The sequence below is a fragment of the Gastrolobium bilobum genome, unplaced genomic scaffold (genome assembly GCF_033153095.1).
Source record: "Gastrolobium bilobum isolate Gb01-03AN ecotype WA unplaced genomic scaffold, APGP_CSIRO_Gbil_v1 utg2408, whole genome shotgun sequence".
In the NCBI taxonomy this organism is placed as follows: Eukaryota; Viridiplantae; Streptophyta; class Magnoliopsida; order Fabales; family Fabaceae; genus Gastrolobium; species Gastrolobium bilobum.
This window is the reverse complement of record NW_026899693.1, coordinates 658,405-682,040: the sequence shown is the minus strand read 5'-3', so window position 1 is coordinate 682,040 and position 23,636 is coordinate 658,405. Positions and strand designations below refer to the sequence as shown.

The following is a 23,636-nucleotide window of genomic DNA, read 5'->3' as shown; positions in this document are numbered from 1 at the left end:
CAAATGAGATACCTGCAAGAACTTCAAACTGTCAAGCATGTTGTGAAGGCTTCTTTTGTCCTCATGGTATCACATGCATGATACGTAAGTATAATGAGAATCTTTAAAATTTCTTCTTCATTACTGATACTGAAAATAGCTTCTATAAACATAATATACCAAACTTTTATTCAAATCTTGAGCATCTCCAATCTGTGAAATATCATTGATTGTAAAGATCCAGTAAAGAAGTTTTGAATACATATTTAGAAATGTGCTTGCTGGGTAGTTCATATCTCTTGAAACTATGTCTTATATTGTGCTAGTCAGTAATATCTATCTATATATATATATATATAGTTTTTTTTAATCATTTGCAGTTTCTGTGCTGAGATGTCTATAGTTGTGAAGCATAATGACATTGTATGTAATAACACTAATGATTGTATGAGTATGCTAAAATCTGTATCTTATGCTTCTATCTTTTTCACGCATTCGAAATGCTGTTCTTGAAGCATGCCCTCTTGGTTCTTATTGCCCTCTTGCTACACTCAATAAAACAACTGGCGTATGTGAACCGTGAGTTCTAATTCTTGCCCAAATTTTTGTTTTGTTCTTCTTGAGTTGTTACTTTCATTCTGTGTATTAAATTAATCTCCAGATATATTTTTGCAGATATCTTTATCAACCGCCCCCAATGCAGCCAAATCATACCTGTGGTGGAGCAAATGTTTGGGCTGACGTTAGTAGCAGTAGTGAGATATTTTGCTCAGCAGGATCCTATTGTCCAACAACCACCATAAGAATTCCTTGCAGTAGTGGGTATTATTTTGCTCCAACACTTGATCACTCTTTGTAAACTACCAAATTTGGATCCTAGTAGAAGAGTTTTGCTGTATCCTCCAAAAACATCATCTTAATAATCCTCCTAATACTAAATAAATAAAGTATTAAATGAAAAAGTCGATGCATTTAATATCTTGGAAACATGGAAAACATTCAATACTTTTCTCATCTAATAATTAGGAATTGAGGATTTATAGTGATTCAAGAAGTAATATAAAGTGTTCGAAACTTTTGGAGGAAATGAGCTTGCATAGTTGCACTGCAACCCCGGAGACTTTTTACCTTGCCAGTAAAAAAATGACCACTTTAGTTCTGACTTCTGAGTATAATTGTTGTACCTTTACCTGCTTTTGATGGTTATAAGATAAACTATGCTGCTTCTGTTCATTATTGTGAATTTTATTAACGTTTGCTCTTGAAATTTCAGGCATTACTGCAGGATGGGTTCCACATCTGAGACAAGTAATATATCATGAATTGTGAATTCTTACTGCAGTAAATCTCTGTTTAGGTCTCAGATTTACTAATCAATTTTGGGCTGTCTATATGCAGAGTCTATATGATTGTTTACTGATTATCTTGTAGGATGCTTCAAGTTGAGTTCATGCAATTCAAACACAGCAACCCCAGATATGCATGTATATGGAATTATGCTCATTGTAAGTTGTTATTTTTGAGCGTGAATGTTGGGGAATGGAATAGAAATAATGGGATATATGCATTGTAGCTATATTGCATATATATCACTAAAATTTTCTCATATTATATGGTTCCTGTGTTTCTTTGTTTTATTGTTTTTACACCATGTGCAAAGATGATCCATGAATCATGGTCAATGCTTTGTACCATGTCACATAGAGAAACATAGGTAGTTATACACGTGTGCACGTGCACGTGCACACACATGTAGACCATGTTGGTAGAATTTAACACTCTTTTAACTGCTTATGCAGGCTGCTTTGAGTACTTTGCTACTCATTATTTACAACTGTTCTGACCAAGTTCTCACTACTAGGGAAAGGAGAGTGGCCAAATCTAGAGAAGCAGCAGCTAGAAGTGCAAGGACGACTGCAAATGCACGCCAAAGATGGAAACTTGCAAAAGATGCTGCTAAGAAGGGTGCAACTGGACTGCAAACTCAACTATCACACACATTCTCCCGTAAGAAGGATGCAGCAAATCTGGAAAAAATTAACATTTTGAATCAAACAACTTCTGAAGCGGATGGTGAATTGTTGTTACATCCACAACCTATCACTTCAAACATGGTTGCAAGTTCATCTGTGGTGCCGAAGGTAAAGGGAAAAGAACCCAGTGGTCTAATGGAGATAATACATGAAATTGAAAATGACCCTGATATTAATGACAACCTTAATATAGAAATAGGAACTAGAGATAAAAGTGTTACAGGAAATATTTCAAAGGAAAAACAACCGCATACACATAGCCAAATTTTTAACTATGCATATACTCAACTTGAAAAAGAGAAGGCTCAGCAACAAGAAAACAAAAACCTTACATTCTCAGGAGTAATTAAAATGGCTGCAAACACTGAAAAAAGGAAAAGGCCTTTAGTTGAGATTGCTTTCAAAGATCTGACTCTTACATTGAAAGCTCAAAACAAACATATATTGAGATATGTTACTGGAAAAATTAAACCTGGCCGCATCACTGCTGTCATGGGTCCATCAGGGGCTGGCAAGACAACATTTCTTTCAGCTCTAGCTGGAAAGGCATTTGGATGCTTGGTAACTGGTTCAATTCTTATAAATGGAAGGAATGAATCAATCCACTCCTTCAAGAAAATTATTGGCTTTGTACCACAAGATGATGTAGTTCATGGAAACCTGACGGTGGAAGAGAATCTCTGGTTCAATGCACAGTGCAGGTATATTACATTGTTGGACATTCTTATCAGTTTTCTTTTGTCTTGGTCTTGCTTGTCTTGCTGTTCTCTTCTAATACTAGTACATATATTATTGTTTATGGTAGCTTTCTGTGTTTGAATATGTGTTTATTCAAATGTTTTTTTGTTTAAGGCTATCTGCTGACTTGTCAAAACCAGAAAAAGTTCTGGTTGTTGAAAGAGTCATTGAATTCTTGGGGCTTCAATCTGTGCGGAATTCATTGGTTGGAACTGTAGAAAAGCGAGGTATTTCTGGAGGCCAAAGGAAGCGTGTAAATGTTGGACTGGAAATGGTTATGGAACCTTCACTTTTGATCTTGGATGAACCTACGTCTGGCTTGGACAGTGCATCATCTCAGCTCCTTCTAAGAGCACTGAGACGTGAAGCTCTTGAGGGAGTTAACATTTGCATGGTGGTTCACCAACCCAGGTAAATTTTCATTCCATGTCTGCATCATTGGGATATTGCTTGCCTAATTGCTCATTATTAGTATAATTGTTATTTTTCCACTACCATTTACTGTACTATAATTTTATTTTATTCTTAACATGTTTTCTGGGGTAATAAATTTCATGCAACTGATCTAACTAAAATGCTGGTTCAGAAAATGGTCATCCAAGGTAACCCAGGACATTAAAACAACTTAGATTTCAAGGGGCTAGTTTGGGTTTTAGGATAGATAAGGCCGGTCAAGTGGGGGTAATTTAGGACTTATCAACGGAATAATAGGTTCAGGATGGTCTGCTAGCAATAAGAAGGTAATAAATAACCAAATTTGGTGCTATACGTTCGCTGCCAAGGGAGATTTTGGAAAATATAAGGCTAGATTTAAAGAACATTGTATTAAGATTTTCCAAGAAAAGGTCCAGAGAAGTTTAGGCGGATCAAATGATAAAAATGCATATTACAAGTATAAGAGGCACAAGGACTCATACTTCACATGTTGTAAATATTGGTTATTTAATTATTATTATTTGTTGTATTGGGCCAAGCCCATTAGGTCAAGTATTAGGGTTTTTCATTCTCTATAAATAGAGACCTCTTTGTACAGATTATTTACACAATTAATAATATTTTTCTGATTACCCTTTTCAAGTTGATATCAGAGCTCTCGATCCTGAGGGCTCTGCTTCCGCAATTACCTCTGTTAAAACAGAAACCTTCTTTCTTAGCCTCTTGCCGCCATTAGCTGCCACCGGAAAATTTTTCTGGTGGACCTTTTGGACCAAGAGGACCAGTTTTCAAATCCTTTTTCTCTGATCTATCAGCTTACGGACATGTTATAATCGTTTGACGACCCGATCTTCCCAAAACAACACAAGGCCGCTACTGTTCATCGCGTTTTGGACACTTTTTCGGCGACCTTTCAACTCCGACCGGCCACAGACAGGTTCGCAACCGTCGGACGACCTCGCCGCAGAAATTTCAGCTCCAGCGGCCGCTGCACGCGCTCTCACGCGCCGCCACACTCCCGGCGAGTAAGGCCCACTCGCAGACACCTCCACAGGCGCGTGGAGGCGCGTGGGCCACTTTTTCCAACTCCGGCCAAAAATTTTTATGATCTTCTCCTCATCCTCTTTCTGGATCTGTGCTCTCCTCTCAGATCGGACGTCGTTTGGTATTTTTTGTGATTTTTGGCTTCTTGGTGTTATCCTTTGACCATTTTTTGTGCAGTATGACCTCTTCTCAAAGGAGTTCCTTTACAAAGTTTTCTGATGGTGCATCTTCTAGACCTAAGAGAGATGATCGATGGTGTTCTTATTGTAAAAGAACAGGTCATATCAAGGATCTATGCTTTCGCCTCCATGGAAAGCAAACTGTCTTAGAAAATATGGCTAGGATGCGTGGTCAACCGCATTTTACTAAAATAACTTCTGCACCTAATGAGACCCAACCTGCATTTCGTCCAGATGAGTTGGAACGACTCCGAATCATCCTTGAGTCTCTGAGTAAGCCATCTGATACTAGTGCTTTGACTATGAATGGTATGAGCTCTAAAACTTATTCTTTCCTTTCTTCATGTAATGATTTTAAACATTCTTGGGTTGTTGATTCTGGTGCTACTGATCATATGGCTTGTTGTGCTGACTCTTTTACTTCTTATCATCCCACCATTGGAACTCATACAATAGCCGTAGCTGATGGCTCACATACTTCAGTTGCGGGTTCTGGTGACATAAACTTACAACAGTCCTTACATCTTAAAGATGTTCTTCATGTTCTTAAACTCTCCACAAATCTTCTTTCTATTCATAAAATTACAAAAGATTTGAATTGTACTGTAACCTTCTTCCCTACCCATTGTGTTTTTCAGGATCTCGCCACGGGGAAGACGATTGGTAATGCTAAAGAGCAAGGTGGGTTGTACTATCCGGTGTCACAATCTCCCGCACTAAAGTAACAGATCACATCTTGATGTCTCATGGTCAATCAACTGCTGATTCTTTGATTTGGCTTCATCATAAGCGTTTGGGACATCCTCCATTTAGTTTACTCAAGTCTTTATTTCCGTCATTGTTTTTGTCTAAGCCTGTTGTAAAGAACCAATTCAACCCAAAAGCTTAAGTTGTTGGGTGAGGCTACATTAATGGTTTTATATATCTCAACACGCCCCCTCACACGAGAGCCCACTGGGCTTGAAGGGTGAACAATGCACAGGCCCACCTACCTGTGCGAACAAACAAATTTCACTTGAAAGAAAGTGGGGGGCGACGAGGATCGAACCCGGTACACCGAGGCTCTGATACCATGTAAAGAACCAATTCAACCCAAAAGCTTAAACTGTTGGGTGAGGCTACATTAATGGTTTTATATATCTCAACACCTGTTGAGTCTTTTCATTGTGATGTTTGTGAATTTACTAAGCATCATTGTGTGTCTTTTCCTTCTAGTATTACTAAGAGTGTTGCACCCTTTGATATTATTCATTCTGATGTTTGGGGTCCTTCTAAAGTCCCTCACGCTTCTGAAAATAGATGGTTTGTTTCTTTTATTGATGATTGCACTCGTGTAACTTGAGTTTACTTAATGCGTGAAAAGTCTGAGGTACCACAACTGTTCTTTCAATTTTATAAAATGGTTGAGACCCAATTTGGTAAAAAAATCAAGAGACTAAGAACAGATAATGGTACTGAATATGTTAATCACAGTTTTTATCAATTTATACGAAATAACGGTATGATTCATGAACTTACTTGTGTTGACACCCCCCAACAGAATGGGGTTGCTGAAAGAAAAAATCGTCACCTTCTTGAAGTGGCTCGTGCATTAATGTTTCAGACACATGTACCCAAATACTATTGGGGAGATGCTATTCTTACTGCAACATTCTTGATCAACCGTTTACCCACTCGGGTACTTGACCATGTAAGTCCTATTCACTCTATGACTTCTTTTTTCCCTTTTATTCCAACTATGAGTCTTCCTCCACGAGTGTTTGGATGTGTTGCTTTTGTTCATGTTCATAAACATCATCGCAGTAAGTTGAACCCTAGGGCTATTAAATGTGTTTTTCTTGGTTATGTTCCTGATAAGAAAGGCTACAAGTGTTATCACCCTGGTAGTAGGAATTTTTTTGTTTCTATGGATGTTACATTTCAGGAATCTGAGTCCTTTTTCCAAGGTCCTCATCTTCAGGGGGAGAATCCTTCACCAGAAAACTCATCACCTCCCTTCTTTGAGTTTGAATCTTCAGTGTCTTCTCCTTTACCTGTGTCAGTGTATCCTCTTCTTGTTCTTGTTCCTCCTGTGTCTGATCCTCCTGTGAGTGATCCTCCTGTGACTGATACATCAAGTACACCAGAGATACGGAAGATTATGACACCTGAGTTGGTATATCAAAGAAGGAAACAACCCACATTGCCTCAGCAGCAACCTCAATCGTTTGAACCACTGGTAAGTCCTGAATCTCATATTTCTGATCATGATGTTAATACTTCTGATGACTTACCCATTACTACTGATTCTGATGATTTACCCATTGCTCTTAGAAAAGGAAAAAGATCTTGTCCCAAGAAATCTTGTTCTTCTTGTCCCTCTTGTACTCAATACTCTATCTCCCATTTTGTTTCCTCTGCTAATCTTTCTGTGCAGCACAAAAGCTTTGTTTCAGCACTAGACTCTATTGCAATCCCAAAATCAGTACATGAAGCCTTGAAAGATGGGAATTGGGCTCAAGCCATGCAAGAGGAAATGAATGCGTTGGAGAAAAATAAAACATGGTAGGTTATTGATAGACCTAATGGAAAGAAAGCAGTAGGGTGCAGATGAGTTTATGCCCTGAAATATAATTCTGATGGAACTCTTGAGAGATACAAGGCTCGGTTAGTTGCCAAAGGTTACACTCAAACCTATTGCAAAGATGAATACGGTGAGAGTCTTGTTATCCCTTGCTGCCCATTACAATTGGGATATAAATCAATTTGATGTGAAAAATGCTTTCCTCAATGGTGAGTTAGAAGAAGAAGTCTACATGGAAATCCCGCCTGGTTTTGATTCTGTGAAGGGAGAAAATAAAGTTTGTAGATTGATAAAGGCCTTATATGGATTGAAGCAGTCACCTTGTGCCTGGTTTGAAAGGTTTACTAAGGTTATGATGACCTTAGGATACAGACAGAGTCAAGGAGATCACACTCTTTTCTTCAAGCACTCCCGTAATGGGAAGCTTACTGTGCTCCTTGTATATGTTGATGATATTATTATCACAGGTGATGATTTTGTGGAGAAACAGATTCTGCAAACACGGCTTGCCTCTGAGTTTGAAGTCAAAGACCTTGGGAAACTGAGATATTTCCTAGGGATAGAAGTAGCTCATTCAAGGAAAGGAATTTTTATCAGCCAGAGGAAATATGTTCTTGATCTTCTCAAAGAAACAGGAAAGCTCGGGTGTAAACCCTCTAATACTCCTATTGAGCAGAACCACAAGATAGGCTATGAAGAGGAGAGTCCTCCAGTTGATAAAGGACAATATCAACGGCTAGTTGGGAAATTGATATATCTGGCTCAAACTAGACCAGACCTAGCTTATGCTGTTAGTGTTGTCAGTCAGTTTATGCACGATCCAAAGGAGAAACACATGTAGGCAGTAGAGAGAATTCTTCAGTATCTTAAAGCTACTCCTGGTAAAGGCTTGTTATTCCGACGTGATGGCTATCTCTCTTTAGAAGTTTACACTGATGCTGATTATGCTGGATCCGTGACTGGCCGTCGTTCTACCACTGGTTACTGCATGTTTCTTTGCGGTAACTTGGTGACATGGAGAAGTAAGAAACAAGATGTGGTCGCCAGATCAAGTGCAGAAGCTGAATTTCGAGCTATGGCTCAAGGCATTTGTGAGTTATTGTGGCTGAAAATTGTACGTGATGATCTCAAAATAAAATATAAGGGACCTATGAAGCTGCTATGTGATAATAAGTCCGCTATTTGTATAGCTCATAATCCAATTCAACATGATCAGACTAAACATATTGAGGTTGACCGTCATTTCATCAAAGAGAAACTTGATAGTGGGATGATTACCACTCCATACATTCCCACTGGGCGTCAATTGGCTGATCTATAAACAAAGGGACTTCCTTCAGACAGATTTCAAGAACTTACTAGTAAGCTGGGAATGATAAATATCTATTCCTCAGCTTGAGGGGGAGTGTTGTAAATATTGGTTATTTAATTATTATTATTTGTTGTATTGGGCCAAGCCCATTAGGTCAAGTATTAGGTCAAGTATTAGGGTTTTTCATTCTCTATAAATAGAGACCTCTTTGTACAGATTATTTACACAATTAATAATATTTTTCTGATTACCCTTTTCAAGTTCACATCTTGGGCTCCTTTGATTGGATCACCACAATCAAGGAGGGAGCAATGCTGGTATGCATGATAATGATTATATTTGATATAAATGAAGTTACTCCTACTTATCTTTCAAGAATTCAGACTTTTGTTTTAATTCTGTAAGGAGTTAAATTTTGAATCATGCCAAAGACACAAATAAGATTCAATGTGATAAAACCCAGTAAGATCCATAAACCTAAGCCCAATTACAACCTTTAACTAATACAAAGCAAGACTAAGAATATTCCCTCGAAATGAATTAAAAAAAAAACAAAAAAAATTGACCCAGCAGCTTATAAACTCTAGTTACTTTTTTTTTTTTTTGTATATAAACTCTAGTTACTTATCTAAAATACAATTCCTAGTAAACAACACTGTACCTTATGAGAATATTACTTGAAACCTTTTACGGAAATAGATCACACTAATTACAAATTGATTGTTTTTGTTTGCTCTTCAGGTTTTTGTTTATTTACTTATTTATTTTGAAGTTTTTTGGCTTGTTGAAAGTCATGTGCACCGTATTGCAGTACACATTCTTTTTTAATGCTCCTTCTTGTATCCCTGCATGGGAAATATGCATCAGAAACCATTTTGAAGACTGATCTCATATTCCGTACTTTGATTTTGATTTGTTAACAGTAAGATTACTTTCCCACTGATTTATTAATGATTGAACTTTCTGCATCAGCTATGCTTTGTTCAAGATGTTTGATGACTTGATACTTCTGGGAAAAGGTGGTCTTACTGTCTATCATGGATCAGCCAAGCAAGTTGAGGAGTACTTTTCAGGCCTGGGGATCAATATCCCAGAGCGGATTAATCCTCCAGATTACTTAATTGACATTTTGGAAGGCATAGCAGTACCTGGTGGAAGCTCAGGATTCAGTTATAAAGAGCTTCCAGTTAGATGGATGCTTCATAATGGATATCCAATACCTCTTGATATGAGGCAGAATGCAGAACAATTTGATATGTCCCAGAGTATAAATTCAGCTAATGAAATAGATCCCAATGGATCTGGTCATGTAGACAAAACCTTTGCTGGAGAATTATGGCAAGATGTGAGAAGCAATGTGGAGCTGCAGGGGCAGAAGATAAGACTCAATTTTTTTAAATCCAAGGATTTATCTAACCGGAAAAATCCTGGTTTATTCAAGCAATATAAGTACTTTCTTAAACGGTAAACCATCTAATGACCTCTATTTTTTTCGCTAACTTCAAAGTTTCATTTTTCCATGTGGCTTGCTGAAATCTTCCTTAATGTGGGTTAATTTTTCCCTGAGGTTACTAATTGGCTTGTTTAAGTAGTCATTGTTTTGAAAGTGTGGCATGAATAGTGTAAGTGGATTTTGTTAATGCTGGAGATTCCATAATTACATTTCTTGCAATGACTTTATCGTGGTCCAAGATTTCTATGTATATAAGTGAAGTATGAAGAAGTGGAAGGAAAAACATAAGTAAAACCTTTTCTTCCGATAATATGAATTATGATGCCTGATTCTATTACCTCTTGCTTCTTCGGTTCTTCCTATTCCTTGTATTTTGGAAGCCAAAATCAATGTTGATATTATGCAACCATATAACTATAAAGGGAAAACAAAGTGAAACTTACCTCTGCTAATTATGCCAGAGAATATTTTCTGAATGTCACCATTTCACTTCTTGTACTCCATTGAGTGCCGTGATCTGTTAAAGGCAAAAGAGTAGCTTATAAACTACTAATAATGTACATGTCTGTTCAATTTGGTGTCTGCATTTTCTTTGGTTAGTGGTTTTACTTATTCCACACCAATGTTATTTCAGGGTTGGGAAGCAGCGATTGCGGGAAGCTAGGATCCAAGCCATAGATTATCTGATTTTGTTACTAGCTGGAGCATGCTTAGGATTTCTTACCAAAGCAAGTGATCAAACGTTTGGTGCAGCTGGGTACACCTATACGGTGATTGCTGTATGTAAGTTATATAAGTATCACTTCAAAAAATCTACCCACCATCCATGTGAGCAATGGTTTATTCTTATCTATTGTTGTCAATTTCAGCTCTTCTGTGCAAAATTGCGGCCTTGAGATCATTTTCTCTAGATAAATTACACTACTGGAGGGAGAGTGATTCTGGCATGAGCAGCTTGGCTTATTTTCTCTCTAAAGACACAATTGATCATTTTAATACAGTGATCAAACCTGTGGTGTACCTCTCTATGTTCTATTTTTACACCAATCCAAGATCGACTTTTGCAGATAATTATGTTGTGCTGCTTTGTCTTGTATATTGTGTGACTGGCATAGCATACGCATTGGCCATATTTTTTGAACCTGGTGCAGCCCAGCTGGTGAGTATTAGAAGCAGACAAAAAAATTTATGAACCCCAAAATTGAAATTTACTCATCATTATGTTTTCATTTCTCATCTAAATTTTCTTGTTTCTTGCAGTGGTCAGTACTTCTTCCTGTTGTTTTGACTCTCATTGCAACGCAATCACAAGATAGTAAAATTTTGAAGGAAATAGCTAATTTATGCTACTCTAAGTGGGCTTTACAAGCATTTGTTATTGCAAATGCTGAAAGGTAATATGTCAAAGACAATTATTGAATTATTAAATTTGTACCTCTGCTTAGATAGCTTAAAGAAAAACTGCATTGATATGTTTGCCTTTATTGGAATTGATGCTCTTATTCACATCGAATGCATATAGCAAGAATATGTTTTCATGCTCTTTTTTTTTTTTTGTATCTTACCCATGACGGTATTTGTTCAAGAGTTCAATCCCTGACTACATTTTTAATAATTAAAATTTCATCATAAAGTAGAGTTTAGTTTAAGTGGAGGTAATAGTAATCTAGTAGCATATATATGTCCATATCACATAAGGTTGATATTAGAGTTATAGAAGGGCTCGTCACTTCCTAATGGTAAACCCTCTGTAAATATTTAGACCATCATATCCTAACATACTTGAATTAAATTGCTTGTGGGATAAGTTTACTGATTGAAACATATAATGTAAATACACCACAATTCCCATTCACTAATTTTAGTCCAATACCTGCTTCCAAATACTAGGCAGGAGTAGTAGTTTTAGCCCAAATTTCAAGAAAATAACGAATTTTGACCAAATTGAGGATTACATTCAAATCATGAGAAATCAAAGAGAATAAGCAGAGAGATTGGTTTGCATAAAATAAGCTTATGAAGTATTTTGAAGTTGTTTTCATATATCTGAAGAATGTCATCAGCATTTATGTAAAAATTACAAAAAGAAAAAGAACAAGAAGAGAGAATGATAGATAATTTATAGTATTGATTAATGGTTAACAGTCACACCTACTGAACATGCTGTAAATTACTTTTGTGCTGCAGGTATCAGGGAGTGTGGCTCATAAGTCGTTGTGGTTCACTTATGAAAAGTGGCTATAATCTTCATGATTGGAGTTTGTGCATATCCATCCTCATTCTTATGGGTGTAATTGCCCGGGCAATAGCATTTTTCTGTATGGTCACCTTCCAAAAGAAGTAAAGCCAAACTTTCAAGCTACCAAAATTTTACGTTTCACAAATTTGAGTTGTACAAATTGGAGAGGGTAGCATCACCAAAACTTAGTAGTAGTTACATTAGAATGTAAGATTAATTTTTGGGGTCTGATGTGATTATTGGCCTGAATATGCAAGTTGCAGTTGACATCATCATATCATGTTAGATGTGATCAATAAGTCATGTCATAGTTGAATGTCTATATTTAGTGTTTGTATTCTCGTAATGTTTTTAATACCTTTGTTTAAGCTTTTAAATTTTCATTGTTATTAAAAATTTAGTAGTCCATTGATTGAGAAGTAGACCCAAGAACATATCTTAAACATAGCTTGTAGTCAACCACGTAAGATCTAGTGAATGATGTCCCTTTGAGTTAAGTTGACACCGCTCGTCAAGGTGTAATTGTGTCACTCTGAATTTTGATCATATATTTGTTCAATGTAGTACCATGTCATCAATTCCACGTCATACTAAAGGATGGTGTGTATCAATTCAGCTTCAAAGAAATGTAACCTTACTTTCCACGTGTGCCACATATACACAGTCTAGAGTTACATTAAGAGACAAATTACAAGTTGTAATTTACAACAGCCCCCCCCCCCCCCCCCCAAACAAAAAAAAGTTCAGATACTTAGTGCTGGAGCAGGGGATTTACAGTAACATATTCTTTTTAATGTGAAAAAACGAAGAAGTTTTATGGTTTCTGAAACTGTAGGTTGTAAATATTGGAGGCAAGTGCCTTTTAAGGACTGCCAGCACCAGAACTTGAACATCTCAGCTTCTCTGCAACTCCACTATATAAATCTGATAAGCCTTGATGTCATGCGCTGAGTTTATGGTTCTCCACAAAACTGCCAACTTCAGCAAATTACTAAATTTAACCTAATGATATTAAAGAAAAGAGGAAAATCTAATTTTAGCATAGCTAAAACTATTATCCAATTACTTAAATAGTACTGTAGTGAGCTTAAAAGAGCAAATTATAATTACATGGTACTATAATACATTTAAAAGAATATATTACCTAATCATTACTAGAATAACTGTGATAGTTATTTCCAAATAATGTCACCCAGAAATTTGAGAGCTGGAACACCTCTTATCTCGACATCAACAAGTGGTGCCTGGATCATCACTAAGCTGGAGAGTTCTGGATCGTTTTGGATTATATCAAGAGCACGCATCTGATCCTGAAAAGTTTGTTTACAAAAAAAATTAACTCTTAAAACAAAAATAAACAGCGAATGCAAGAGTTTTTCTCCCCCTTCTCTGAAAAAGTTTTTGTTGGATATGCTCAGCTATCAGTTGTCTCATTTATAGCAATATTGTTATTAATCGAATTACATTACATAGTTCATCATTCCAAATTAAACCCGTGCAAAAATAAAAGAGCAAACAGTTAAGGTACCTTTCTTTTCATGGCACAGAACTTGCAATCAGACGCAGATGGTGGAAGAATCTGATTGACAATAAGTCTATTCACAGGAACATTTTCCTTCTTCAAGGAAGCACTCAATCTAGATGACTCGCTAACTGCCATCACCTTAGGGAGTAAAAGATACAAATATAACTGATTACATAGACAGTTCTCTCTTTCCAATACAAGGAATATGAAGTTTGAGAACTAGATAATTAAGTTATCTAATCTTCATTTAGTAAACTACAACAACAAGAATCAAACGAAGTGGGGTTGGCTACAAGATAATGCGTGATGTCAAAAACCAAATTGATTTAGCAGATTCCCTTTCTTTTTGGATAAAAGATTTAGTAGATTCTTATTGTGAAAGTAGATCTGGCAATAAGATCAGTTCCTCCAAACACCCAGCTCAGTGTACTTCTTTCTTTTATTTTTATTTTTTATTTACTTTTTGCTTTTTGCATCTTTTCTTCTTGTCAAAACAAAAAAGTAAAAACTCAAACCCTATAATTTAGCCTGGTTTCATTTCATCACGATGTCATTTCAAAATTTTTGATTCCCCTGAAAATCTTATTCCGTTTGTACTTAACCCCAGAGCTTATTCCTTGCCCTTGGAATTTCAATTTTTTAAATAGGGAAAACTTAATTAACCCCCCTGGAGTGCTAGATGTGGATGGTAGGAGGTGAAGACGATGGGCAGTGTGAATGGGACTTAATAATTTCAAAGAAAGACACATGATATAAAAGTAATTGAATAAATCATTCATGGAATGGAAGGGTAGTTCCCTCAAATTTGAGGGAATTGGTATTCCCTATGAAATGACCACTTCCTTTCCATACTAGCTACCAAACAGTTTTAGCTCATTCCCAGCCCCTCCACCCCACTCTCTCGGTTTATACCTGAAAGCTAAAGGCCTTCAATCATTCTTGGTAGTATTGATGACACTACATTATAAATCAATCCACCATTATATGCATCAGTTATTCGAAGATTAGTGCGTTGTGGAACACATCTCTAGGTCATACCGTGGGAATTGTTACAATGACAAATTCTGTTGATTCTGTATCACGAAAGAGCTCACGCACTTTTATCATCCTCTCCCTAAGTTTCTCCAATTTGTCAGCCTGCACCATCAGGATATAACAAATGGTAAGCATATTAAGATGTAACTAAATGCAACACTAGCCCAATGGCATCAATCTTACAGCATCCTGTTTAGTTACTTCCTGCCCAAACACGGATTTAATTGCTGATGTAGCAGAAGCTATCTTTTGTCTTAGCTGCAGCAGAATAATAAAATCAATGACTATAAGTATCACTTAGATATTGGAACTTGCAAGTAGAAAGTGTTGGGGATGGGGGGAAGAGAAAGTCCAGATGTGCTCTAATACTGTCCCAATTTTCACTTAGAAGAAGGAAGATTAAATATGATTAAAAATGAGTGAAGCATTGCAAGAATAGGAAATATCAACTATCAGTAACATTTGATGAAATCTCACCATGAATTAAGTATTTTTGCAGAACGCTTGCACAGGGGAGAGGGAAGAGAGAATTGTCAATAGACTAGTGTCAACAATTTATTCTTTCTGCCTCTTGATAGATGTAATGTTAATTATAAAGATATCAGATTTAAATCATTAATTAGAAGAATATATAGAGATTTAGACTTTAAATAATGGGTTGAATAGACATGAGTTAGGCAGGACAAGGGAGAACAATTGAGTATGGAGGCAAAAATAGAATTGTAAAAATTTCCTAACACAATTTGATAAAGACATCTTCACAGGTAAACTATCAATACAAGACTGGCTGAATGAATGTCTGAGAAATTTCCATCCGATGCTTAGAGCTCTAGGAACATAATCATTTTATTTGAAACAAGATCTCAGGCATAGCGCAAGGTATTAATACAGCATTTTATCCGTTGGCTGCTAAAGGAAGTGAATCAATTGCATTTCAGGTAATGAATATATACGTGTGTGTGTGTGTGTGGATTTTCCTCTATTAAAATTAGCAGTCATACCTTCAGTATCTTCCCGATGGACGCATCCAAAAAATCAGGCAAGGAAAGCAATCGCAATGTATGACCCTGTTCAAGAAAATGCGTAAATACTATCAGATAATGTCAAAAATCAAATGAGATGTGGAATATATAACTATTAGCTTTTTACTCACCGTAGGAGCCGTATCAAATACTATTCGAGTAAACATGCTATATTCCTGTGATTCAAGAAATTGCATAACCTGACAAGAGGCTATTAATTGTTAGGAGAGCAAAAGGGTTTGTTACATGAAAAATTAGCAATGAAAAAATATTCATAGCACATAAAAATGCATGCCTTGGAAATTGCAATAGCTTCGTCCAGTCCAGGAGGAGGTGTATCCAATAACTCTCCCAGCTTTAGCTCTCCCAACTTTTTGCAACCAAAAGATACAACAAACCATCTTAGAGAAGCAGGCTTATAATCAAGCAGAACCAATTATCTTCCAGTATTTCCTATTTATAATGTTGATCTTGCATAAAAAATCTCATAAAATTTAAACAGCTCCAGTTATGCAATTGAGTGGTAAATATTATCATTTATTCGATAAGCATATTATTTGTTAGCTAGTTTTAACATTAATGAAGTAGAAAACAAACTTGGGTCGATGTGAAACTTCATGAGCATGATATGCATAATGCATACTTTCTTCAATCCAGCAGTGGAATTTGTTAAATATTCATTCTAACAGAAGCTATCATTGGTGTCCAGATTGATTTCGATTTACAATTCTGTTATTGGATCCTAACCCAGAGTGCGAGACAACTTTTTTTTTTCTTTTATGCTCTAGTTCTTAAAGTCTAACTTAATCAATTCTTCAAAGTTAATCTGGCTATCTAAGAGGAGTTTAAATATCAAAGATGATATGCCAATATCATGGCAAGTTGATGGCATATAGAACTATAATTCCTGGTAGAAAACTTGTGATTTTAAGAAAATTTCATCATCTGTGAAATTTCAAAGCAATAGATATACCCTTGGAAGAAATACATAACCAATAATGCTCATAACATCTCAATAAAGCTTTACCTGTTCTACAATCATTCCAAGACCCATGCCATCCATGAAGTCTTTGACTCCACTTCCACCATTTGTTTTGGTTGCATTTCGAAACTCTTCCTTAGACTTCTCGGGGTTTATCTGTAAAGGGAGTAAGGAACAACAAACTTGAGCAAAGACATAAGAGAGGAATGGTGTCACATCAAATGGTACACACATATTCTTACAAAAATACCAATCATGTCATCAAGTAAACCGGATAATGAAATAATGAATATCAGTTAATGTATTCTCCAGAAATGCCAGCTTACTTCAAGAGCAAAAAGCGGAAAATCAGGTCCTTCCACTGGCACCAATGCCCCCCCTGTCAAATCCTAGAGCAAAATTGGCAAAACTTGTGTTAGTCAGAGCACACATACAACCGGATCTTGAAGCAGCTAGGACATAAGCATCATCAGAAGTTCAGAACTAGAAGAGAAGTAATTAACCTGAGCAAAAGAATCACTCAAAGAATGTGCTGGATCAGTGGAAACCACAAGAGTGGGGTGTCCATTATTGGCAAATTTAACAGCGAGAGAAGCAGCACAACTTGTCTTCCCTACCCCACCTTTCCCACCTAGCATGTAATACTTCCTCTGAGTCCCAGAAACCATGTCATCAAACCCTGCTACAGCTTCAGCAGGAGCAGCCACTGATCTCACTGACAATAAAGGAAGGTAATATTTGTCAGCAAATACTCACTAAGTTTCTCAAAAGCACAAATTTCCTGAGCAAAACACTCTCTTTCTGAGGATCTTACCTTTAAGCACGCATTAAAACATGAATCAATCTCAAACTTAAAGAAAAACCACAGTTTATATTTCCAAAGAAACAATGGAATAGCTAAACTGCAACATCAATCAGACGGTAACAATAAGACCCAAATTATGGTCGAATCTACACTAGTTATGTAAAAAATACTGAACCTACCCATTTAATTAAAAAGAAAGAGAAATGAGATTCCTGCACAAAAAATGATTAGAAAAATAACTAACATCTCCTCATTCCTTTACTTACCTTTTTTTCCCATTCTATATCTCTTTCTATACCAATTTCAAATAACTTGTTACCTTCTCTTCTTTTCACCTCAAACACCCCAATACGAACACTCCTTAGCTAGATGAATAAAAAGGACAACACATCAATTTAAGGGCATAAATGAACAGAATAATATTACTGGGTTGGGCTCATTCAATTTACTGCACAAAACAGCAGCAAGTGACAATTCCACTAGTATAAACACATGAAGCAAAACAGATAACTGAATCAAAAAAACCCAAATAAAAAAAATTACATTTTTAAACGAAATATTAATTAGAAAAGTGAGAAAACCTTGAAATGACTTAGTGGGGGGTTTAGCGGAAGCAGAAAATGAAAGAAAGGTGAAGGCTTTGGGGAGATGAAGGAGAGGAAGTGGGGTGGGAGTGAAGGAGAGGACACCCTTAATGGCCATTGAACTTGTTATGTGAAGAGAAGATGAAATAACAGAGTTACATGCCATTCTCGTTGGATTCTCGCAATCCTACTCCTACCCACTTCCGTTTTTGTTTGCTTTTCTCCCCCTCTCACACCGCCACGAGGTGTTCCTTTTTTTCAATCAAAAATTAATTAATTAATTACCAGTAATTACTTTTTTTTTTATTTTTTTGGTTATTACATTTGATGTGTTTGACAGAAATCCAGTGCTGGCAAAAGAAAAGAAAAACCAGTAATATTATTGGAACTTGGAAGATAACATAACACAAACAGCAGGCTCCCACTTCCAACATTTGATTTGATTATTTAATAATAACTAATTATTATGTGGATTTTACGTTCTAAATTTTTAAAAATTATAACATTTGTGATCAAATACTCAATATTTTTAAAAAAATATATTATATGTGAATTTTAAGATGTTTTGGTAGAGTATATAATAATTTTAAATTACTGATAATTTCTTCAAATACATAAAAAAATTAGGGGATGAAATGAAATACTCATTGTAAAATCAAGACACGTTATAAGTCATTTTAAATCTGATCTAACATAATGAGGGTGGTAATTAGTAAATCTAACGGGGAAAGGATATTGTAATAATTAAGTTGAGTTATTACCATGTTACTATCAATCAATCTCATCATTAGATCGATTATGTTGATCCAACAGTTATATTTATTTTCATCTTTGTATGGTTATGATTTCCCATATTTAAAGTGAAAGCATTAAATATGAAAAATCATAATCATACAAAGGTGAAAATAAATATAAAATATTAAATTTAAAAAATCATGACCATACAAAGATAGAAATAAATATAACCGTTGGATCAACATAATCAATCTAACGGTGAGATTGATTGGTAGTAATATGGTAGTAACACAACTTGATTGTTATAATATTCTTCCCCAAATCTAAAATAGTGATAAGTATAATCATCCCTTTTAAGGTAACTCATATGATTGCATAATGAATTTTTTTAATTTAACTATAAATTCTTTAAGATTTTTAATAAGTAATTATTCGCTAATCTAAGATTAATTAATACAATAAATGTTCAAAATATATAAAATATAATAAGCAACCAATAAATATTGGACAATTTATTAAAATAATTAAAAAATGAGTACTTTAATATCTCCTCTTCACTTTTAATGCAGCAAAATGAGCCCTCTGCCATTTCAAACACTTCGATAGAAATCATAGACATTACTCAAGTCTTTTATAACAAGTTAACAACATAAAGGTTAATTTTGTTGCAAGTATTTCTCGAGGTTTATATGGACAATGTCCTGACTTCAGAATAGATGCCTTCTCGTTTGCTAAACTTTCTTTCTCTCTTTCTTCTTTTTAGAAACAGCTAAACTTTATCTCAAAACAAGTATCCTTTCCACAAACAAATTTTTTATAAGCCAATGATAATCATAAAACTTGATTAGAGGAAAAGTTGAATAAAGAAAGATAAAAAAAAATAACTTTTGAATTCAATGCTGATCAGAGTGGTGATAAAAAAAATAATAGTAAAAATATCCTACCTCTTTATAAAAATATTATTTTAGGAAATGAAAGATTGAACATAATTACAATAAGAGGTAAAATATTCTTACTATAAATTTTTTTCTATTATCACTCTAATTACCATTGGATTCAAAAGTTATTTTCCTTTTCTCTTTCTTTATTTAACTTTTTCTTTAATCCAATGGTCATTAGAATGATAGTAGAAAAAATTGATAATAATAATATCCAACCTCTTTTATAAAAGAAAAGAGGTAATAAAGAAAAAACAAAAAATATCCAACCCATTACTATCTCCCGTTACTTCGACACGCGTTCTCTCCTGGGTCTCAGTTCTCAACGACCTTTTTTCTTGGCAATTTGCCTATGCAAGGTTGTAGTATTGGAAACGGTAATTCTCTTTCTGGATTTTCTTTCATGGGATGGCGACTCTTTGGTTGGGGAAAGAATCATCTCATGTTAAAATTTCACATAACTTGATCATACAAAATTTCAGGTCATGTAAAACTTTAACATGAAAGGATCTACTCTATTCCACTCCGTTGGGGAAATAAAAAACCTGTTGCTAAGTGCAAATATGGCTTTGCTTCCATAGTTGAAGTTCCCCTTGGCTTGGAGGATGGAAGTCCCAGCTAGTTAAATTTTCTTTTCTGTTGTTTGTTCCCCCCTCTTGGAACAAAAAAATACAAAAGTGAAAAGTGCTCATAAATCAGCCAGCTTTGTTGACTCCTAAATCGACAGAAGAATGACCGAAGCTCCTTGACAATATTTAAACAAGATAACAATAATTGCTTATTTTCCAAAAATAGTACAGTGCCCGAAATGTGAGAAAAAATGGATAGAAACAATGTTGCGGTTGTAGCCAAGCCGGCAGAGCCACGGTTGTTGTTTATCAAAGACAATAAATAAGACAGCAACAACTTAAGTTACATATCCGCTGCAAATGTTTGAGGCTTTACCACGCTAATGCCATTATAGACAAATTTATGAGTATCACAAACAATTCTCTCTCGCTTACTCAATTAAAAGCAAACAAACTATCAAGAATTTAAACTAGAGCTACTGAAATACGTGCACAGACGAGTTACACAATTCTGCTCAAAGACACAGAATACATTAGATAACAATTAAGAGCTCAATACACCAGACTTCCACCACCATTGTAGAATCTGATCTGGGGTCAGCATTCTCCCTTGAGAGCACACAGAGTAACAAAACAATAGGAAGGTGAAATAATGATCCAAGAAAACTGGGGGTGTGCAAAAAAACTGGTTAATTGATAAAAGTAGAGACATTTTACACAACTATTAACCTAAGTTGTTTCCTCTTGCTCCTCACTTCCCAACTTACTATTCCTCTGTGGATACTGTTTATGCAAGATCTCAAAATCATTCCTTCAGTAGGCACAAAAAATAATTGATAATCATAAAAGGTTACATTAAATATATCACTTTTTATTACCGGGTAATCAAGAGACAGAAAAGTTGAGTTAACAAGCCTATATATTTGGCCAAATTGTACACTTCTTCAAGATTTTCTTCCAGCTATATCTTCGAGGGTGAGATTCAGTGTATCAATTGAACCTCTTTTCACTTCTTCACCACGAGCAGCCAGGAAGTCCTCAATGCTTCCCGGTTCGCCAAACCACCCAAGATGATCTGCAATCAAGTGTATATTATTACAACCTCCACATCTTGCCACCACTACACCTTTCTCATATGATTCGCGACAAACTGTCTTAATGGATCTCGTTTCACAGACCTTGCAGGTGAAAATCATAGCAAGATCATGCCTTGACGATGTTTTCAAATTGGACTTAGCAGAAAACTTCACAGCAGAGTTCTCATCAATGCTCATGGATGTAGGAACATTTTCAGCTTCATTCTTTTCTACATCTTTACAAACATGTTTAATTGGATTTGCATCTGTCGAGAACCCCCTTTTGTGAAATCCATATCTGCTTAATATTGCACTGGTACTGGTATAAGAATGCAAAGAGGATGCTGCCAATGAACAACAACATTAACATATTAATAACAAAAACATCACCTCAGCATAACTTGTTTAGGTTTCCAAAAAAAAAAATGTAAATTATGTTCCAAATTTTGTAATGCTAAAATAAATAGATAAATAAATAAGGGAAAACTATTTCTCCTTTAATTGGAGAATTGTATTCTCATGTTACTTGCGTGCAATAATTTTTTTATTTTTTGTTTTTTGTTTATGGTGGGACTCATTTAAATTATATGTGTGTAGGAACTTTTGTAACCTCACGTCAAATGAGAAATGTAAAGTCCAATAAATAAATACACACACTAAAAGAAAAATTATAAAATTAAAATAAACAAAAAGAGAGAGTAAAAATCATGAATGAAAAGGGTAATTAGTTAAGAGTAAAAAACTTCAACAGAAAAACGAAAAAGAGAGAGTAAAGAATGAGAGGAGATGCCTTGAGTGATGGTAGTGTGATGATGAGGATGCCTTGAAAAGATTGAGAAGAAGAATCGCCTCTGCAACATCCTTGCCGCCATGACTGACTGCTCCTCAACCCCAACTCTGGTTGAGTTCTTGGGCTTCTTTTCGTTTTCTACGAGATCAATGCTGGGCTTGTTGGGCTTTCATGCACTGGAGTTTGTATTTGGGGCCCATATGGCTAGTTGCATTTTGTACTTCTACAAATAAAAAAACTAATATGGAGCAACGTTTGTTTATGCAATTATTATTTTCTTATTTCTATCAATATGAGTTCTTGGATTATCAGTTCATTTTTCTTAAATAAAATAAATAAATTCGATTTTATTAAATATTGTTTCTAACAATTTCTGTTTCCCGTAATAAAAAAGAAAAAATGAAAACAATATCATGCACAGCTGAAATGAAACCATTGAAAATTTTGGTTCTAGCTGAATGAATTTTAATGATATAAACTATGAGAAAACTACTCTCATGTTGTTGGAAGATAGTTCTCTTTCTTACATACTCATCAATTTTCGTGTTGCTTAATTTTTATTTTTTATAAATGACTGAATCTCACTCATAATTGTATCTATGGTACATGAGAATTACTCTCTTACAACATGAGATTAATAAAGCTGAAAACATTTATAAAATTTAAAAAGAAGTGCTTTGGTTCAATCCATTAAACTACGCAATCATTTGGCTTTTGATTGATTTTAACTTGCTTTGACTGATCTATAATAGTTTAGTTGTAATTTTCATTGTAAGATTAAGAGCATGTTTGGTATCTCTCTCTTTTTTAAGCTGAAAGCTACTTTTAAGCTAAAATTAAATAAAGAAGTTTAAAAATAAAGCTTGTTAGAGATATACAAAAAATCATTAATGCAGCCTCACTCAACAGCTTAAGCTTTTGGATTGAATCGATTATTTTCATGGTATCAAAGCTTCGGTGTCCCGTGTTTGATTCTCGCCGCCTACCATTTTTATGGAATTTTGTAGTACAGGTAAATTGGACCTGATGCATCATTCACTTTTCAAGTCTAATGGACTCTCTTGTGAGGGGGCGTGTTAGAGAAATATAAAAAATTGTTAATGTAACATCACTCAACAACTTAAGCTTTTGAGTTAAAAACTATTATATAGAATTTTTAATTCAAAAGTTACTTAAAAGTTGTTTATTTAAAAAAAAAAAAAAAAAACTGATACAACATAAAAAATAATTCCTCTTAAAAGCTTTTGGCTTTTGATTTTTTTCTTCGTTATAAAAAAAAGTTCTTTTTATTGTAAGAGTTTTTGTAAAAACCTGTTTAACTTAACTTCTACGGAGAAAAGAAGTTAAAAAATGTCAAACTAAATATACAGTGTCATGCTTCTGTTGTAGATTTATGTGTGATTGAATTTTCTAACCTTAGTATTATATTGGGCTTAGCATGGTTGGTGGGTTAGGCAAAGTGTTGCATGATTATGCTGATTATTCTATGTTTGCATGGCAGAATAAGGTGATAGTCTTACATGGTGAAAAGATGGATTAGATGATTATGAGTATAATAATGAAGCAATATGATTGAAAATTACTTTTTTGACACTAAATC

General features: G+C 35.1%; 3 protein-coding genes across 6 annotated transcripts; 1 reads left to right on the top strand and 2 right to left on the bottom strand.

The window, feature by feature from the left end:
- Positions 1–738: 738 nt before the first annotated feature.
- LOC133292632 (ABC transporter G family member 28-like) lies at positions 739–12,149 on the top strand. Of its 2 annotated transcripts, XM_061491065.1 has the most exons (10): positions 739–797; positions 1,253–1,287; positions 1,411–1,484; positions 1,779–2,713; positions 2,865–3,161; positions 9,256–9,747; positions 10,371–10,519; positions 10,606–10,895; positions 10,997–11,130; positions 11,924–12,149. In XM_061491065.1, the coding sequence occupies exons 2-10, from the start codon at positions 1,266–1,268 to the stop codon at positions 12,078–12,080; spliced, it is 2,550 nt and encodes an 849-aa protein (XP_061347049.1). In that variant the 5' UTR covers positions 739–797; positions 1,253–1,265; the 3' UTR covers positions 12,081–12,149. The 2 variants fall into 2 exon arrangements, with proteins under 2 accessions (XP_061347049.1, XP_061347050.1); XM_061491066.1 differs by lacking the exons at positions 10,997–11,130; positions 11,924–12,149 and having other exon boundaries at positions 774–801; positions 10,371–10,515; positions 10,606–10,656.
- A 557-nt stretch (positions 12,150–12,706) lies between these two features.
- On the bottom strand, positions 12,707–18,150 carry LOC133292631 (ATPase GET3B). 3 transcript variants are annotated; one of them, XM_061491062.1, is made up of 12 exons: positions 17,926–18,150; positions 17,043–17,254; positions 16,866–16,928; positions 16,585–16,695; positions 15,853–15,927; positions 15,689–15,757; positions 15,537–15,602; positions 14,719–14,793; positions 14,539–14,637; positions 13,504–13,638; positions 13,120–13,285; positions 12,707–12,977 (listed from the first exon to the last, which is right to left on the bottom strand). In XM_061491062.1, exons 1-11 carry the CDS (start codon positions 18,092–18,094, stop codon positions 13,148–13,150), a joined length of 1,212 nt encoding a protein of 403 aa, XP_061347046.1. In that variant the 5' UTR covers positions 18,095–18,150; the 3' UTR covers positions 12,707–12,977; positions 13,120–13,147. The 3 variants fall into 3 exon arrangements, with proteins under 3 accessions (XP_061347046.1, XP_061347048.1, XP_061347047.1); XM_061491064.1 differs by having other exon boundaries at positions 12,707–12,953; XM_061491063.1 differs by having other exon boundaries at positions 12,707–12,946.
- Positions 18,151–20,764: 2,614 nt separating this feature from the next.
- Positions 20,765–22,142, bottom strand: LOC133292652 (uncharacterized protein C24H6.02c). The gene is made up of 2 exons (XM_061491099.1): positions 22,037–22,142; positions 20,765–21,590 (listed from the first exon to the last, which is right to left on the bottom strand). The coding sequence occupies exons 1-2, from the start codon at positions 22,116–22,118 to the stop codon at positions 21,115–21,117; spliced, it is 558 nt and encodes a 185-aa protein (XP_061347083.1). The 5' UTR covers positions 22,119–22,142; the 3' UTR covers positions 20,765–21,114.
- Positions 22,143–23,636: the final 1,494 nt, after the last annotated feature.

Excerpts from the sequence above, each read along its gene's own strand:
- LOC133292652 (XM_061491099.1), bottom strand. The coding sequence starts at position 22,118 with ATGGCGGCAAGGATGTTGCAGAGGCGATTCTTCTTCTCAATCTTTTCA. Across the intron at positions 21,591-22,036 it reads TCACACTACCATCACTCAAG|CATCCTCTTTGCATTCTTAT; the intron begins GCATCTCCTCTC and ends GTTCATTGGCAG.
- LOC133292631 (XM_061491062.1), bottom strand. The coding sequence starts at position 18,094 with ATGGCATGTAACTCTGTTATTTCATCTTCTCTTCACATAACAAGTTCA. Across the intron at positions 16,929-17,042 it reads TGAGTGATTCTTTTGCTCAG|GATTTGACAGGGGGGGCATT; the intron begins GTTAATTACTTC and ends ATTTTGCTCTAG. Across the intron at positions 15,758-15,852 it reads AAGCTATTGCAATTTCCAAG|GTTATGCAATTTCTTGAATC; the intron begins GCATGCATTTTT and ends GCCTCTTGTCAG.
- LOC133292632 (XM_061491065.1), top strand. The coding sequence starts at position 1,266 with ATGGGTTCCACATCTGAGACAA. Across the intron at positions 1,288-1,410 it reads GGGTTCCACATCTGAGACAA|GATGCTTCAAGTTGAGTTCA; the intron begins GTAATATATCAT and ends ATTATCTTGTAG. Across the intron at positions 11,131-11,923 it reads GTTATTGCAAATGCTGAAAG|GTATCAGGGAGTGTGGCTCA; the intron begins GTAATATGTCAA and ends TTTGTGCTGCAG.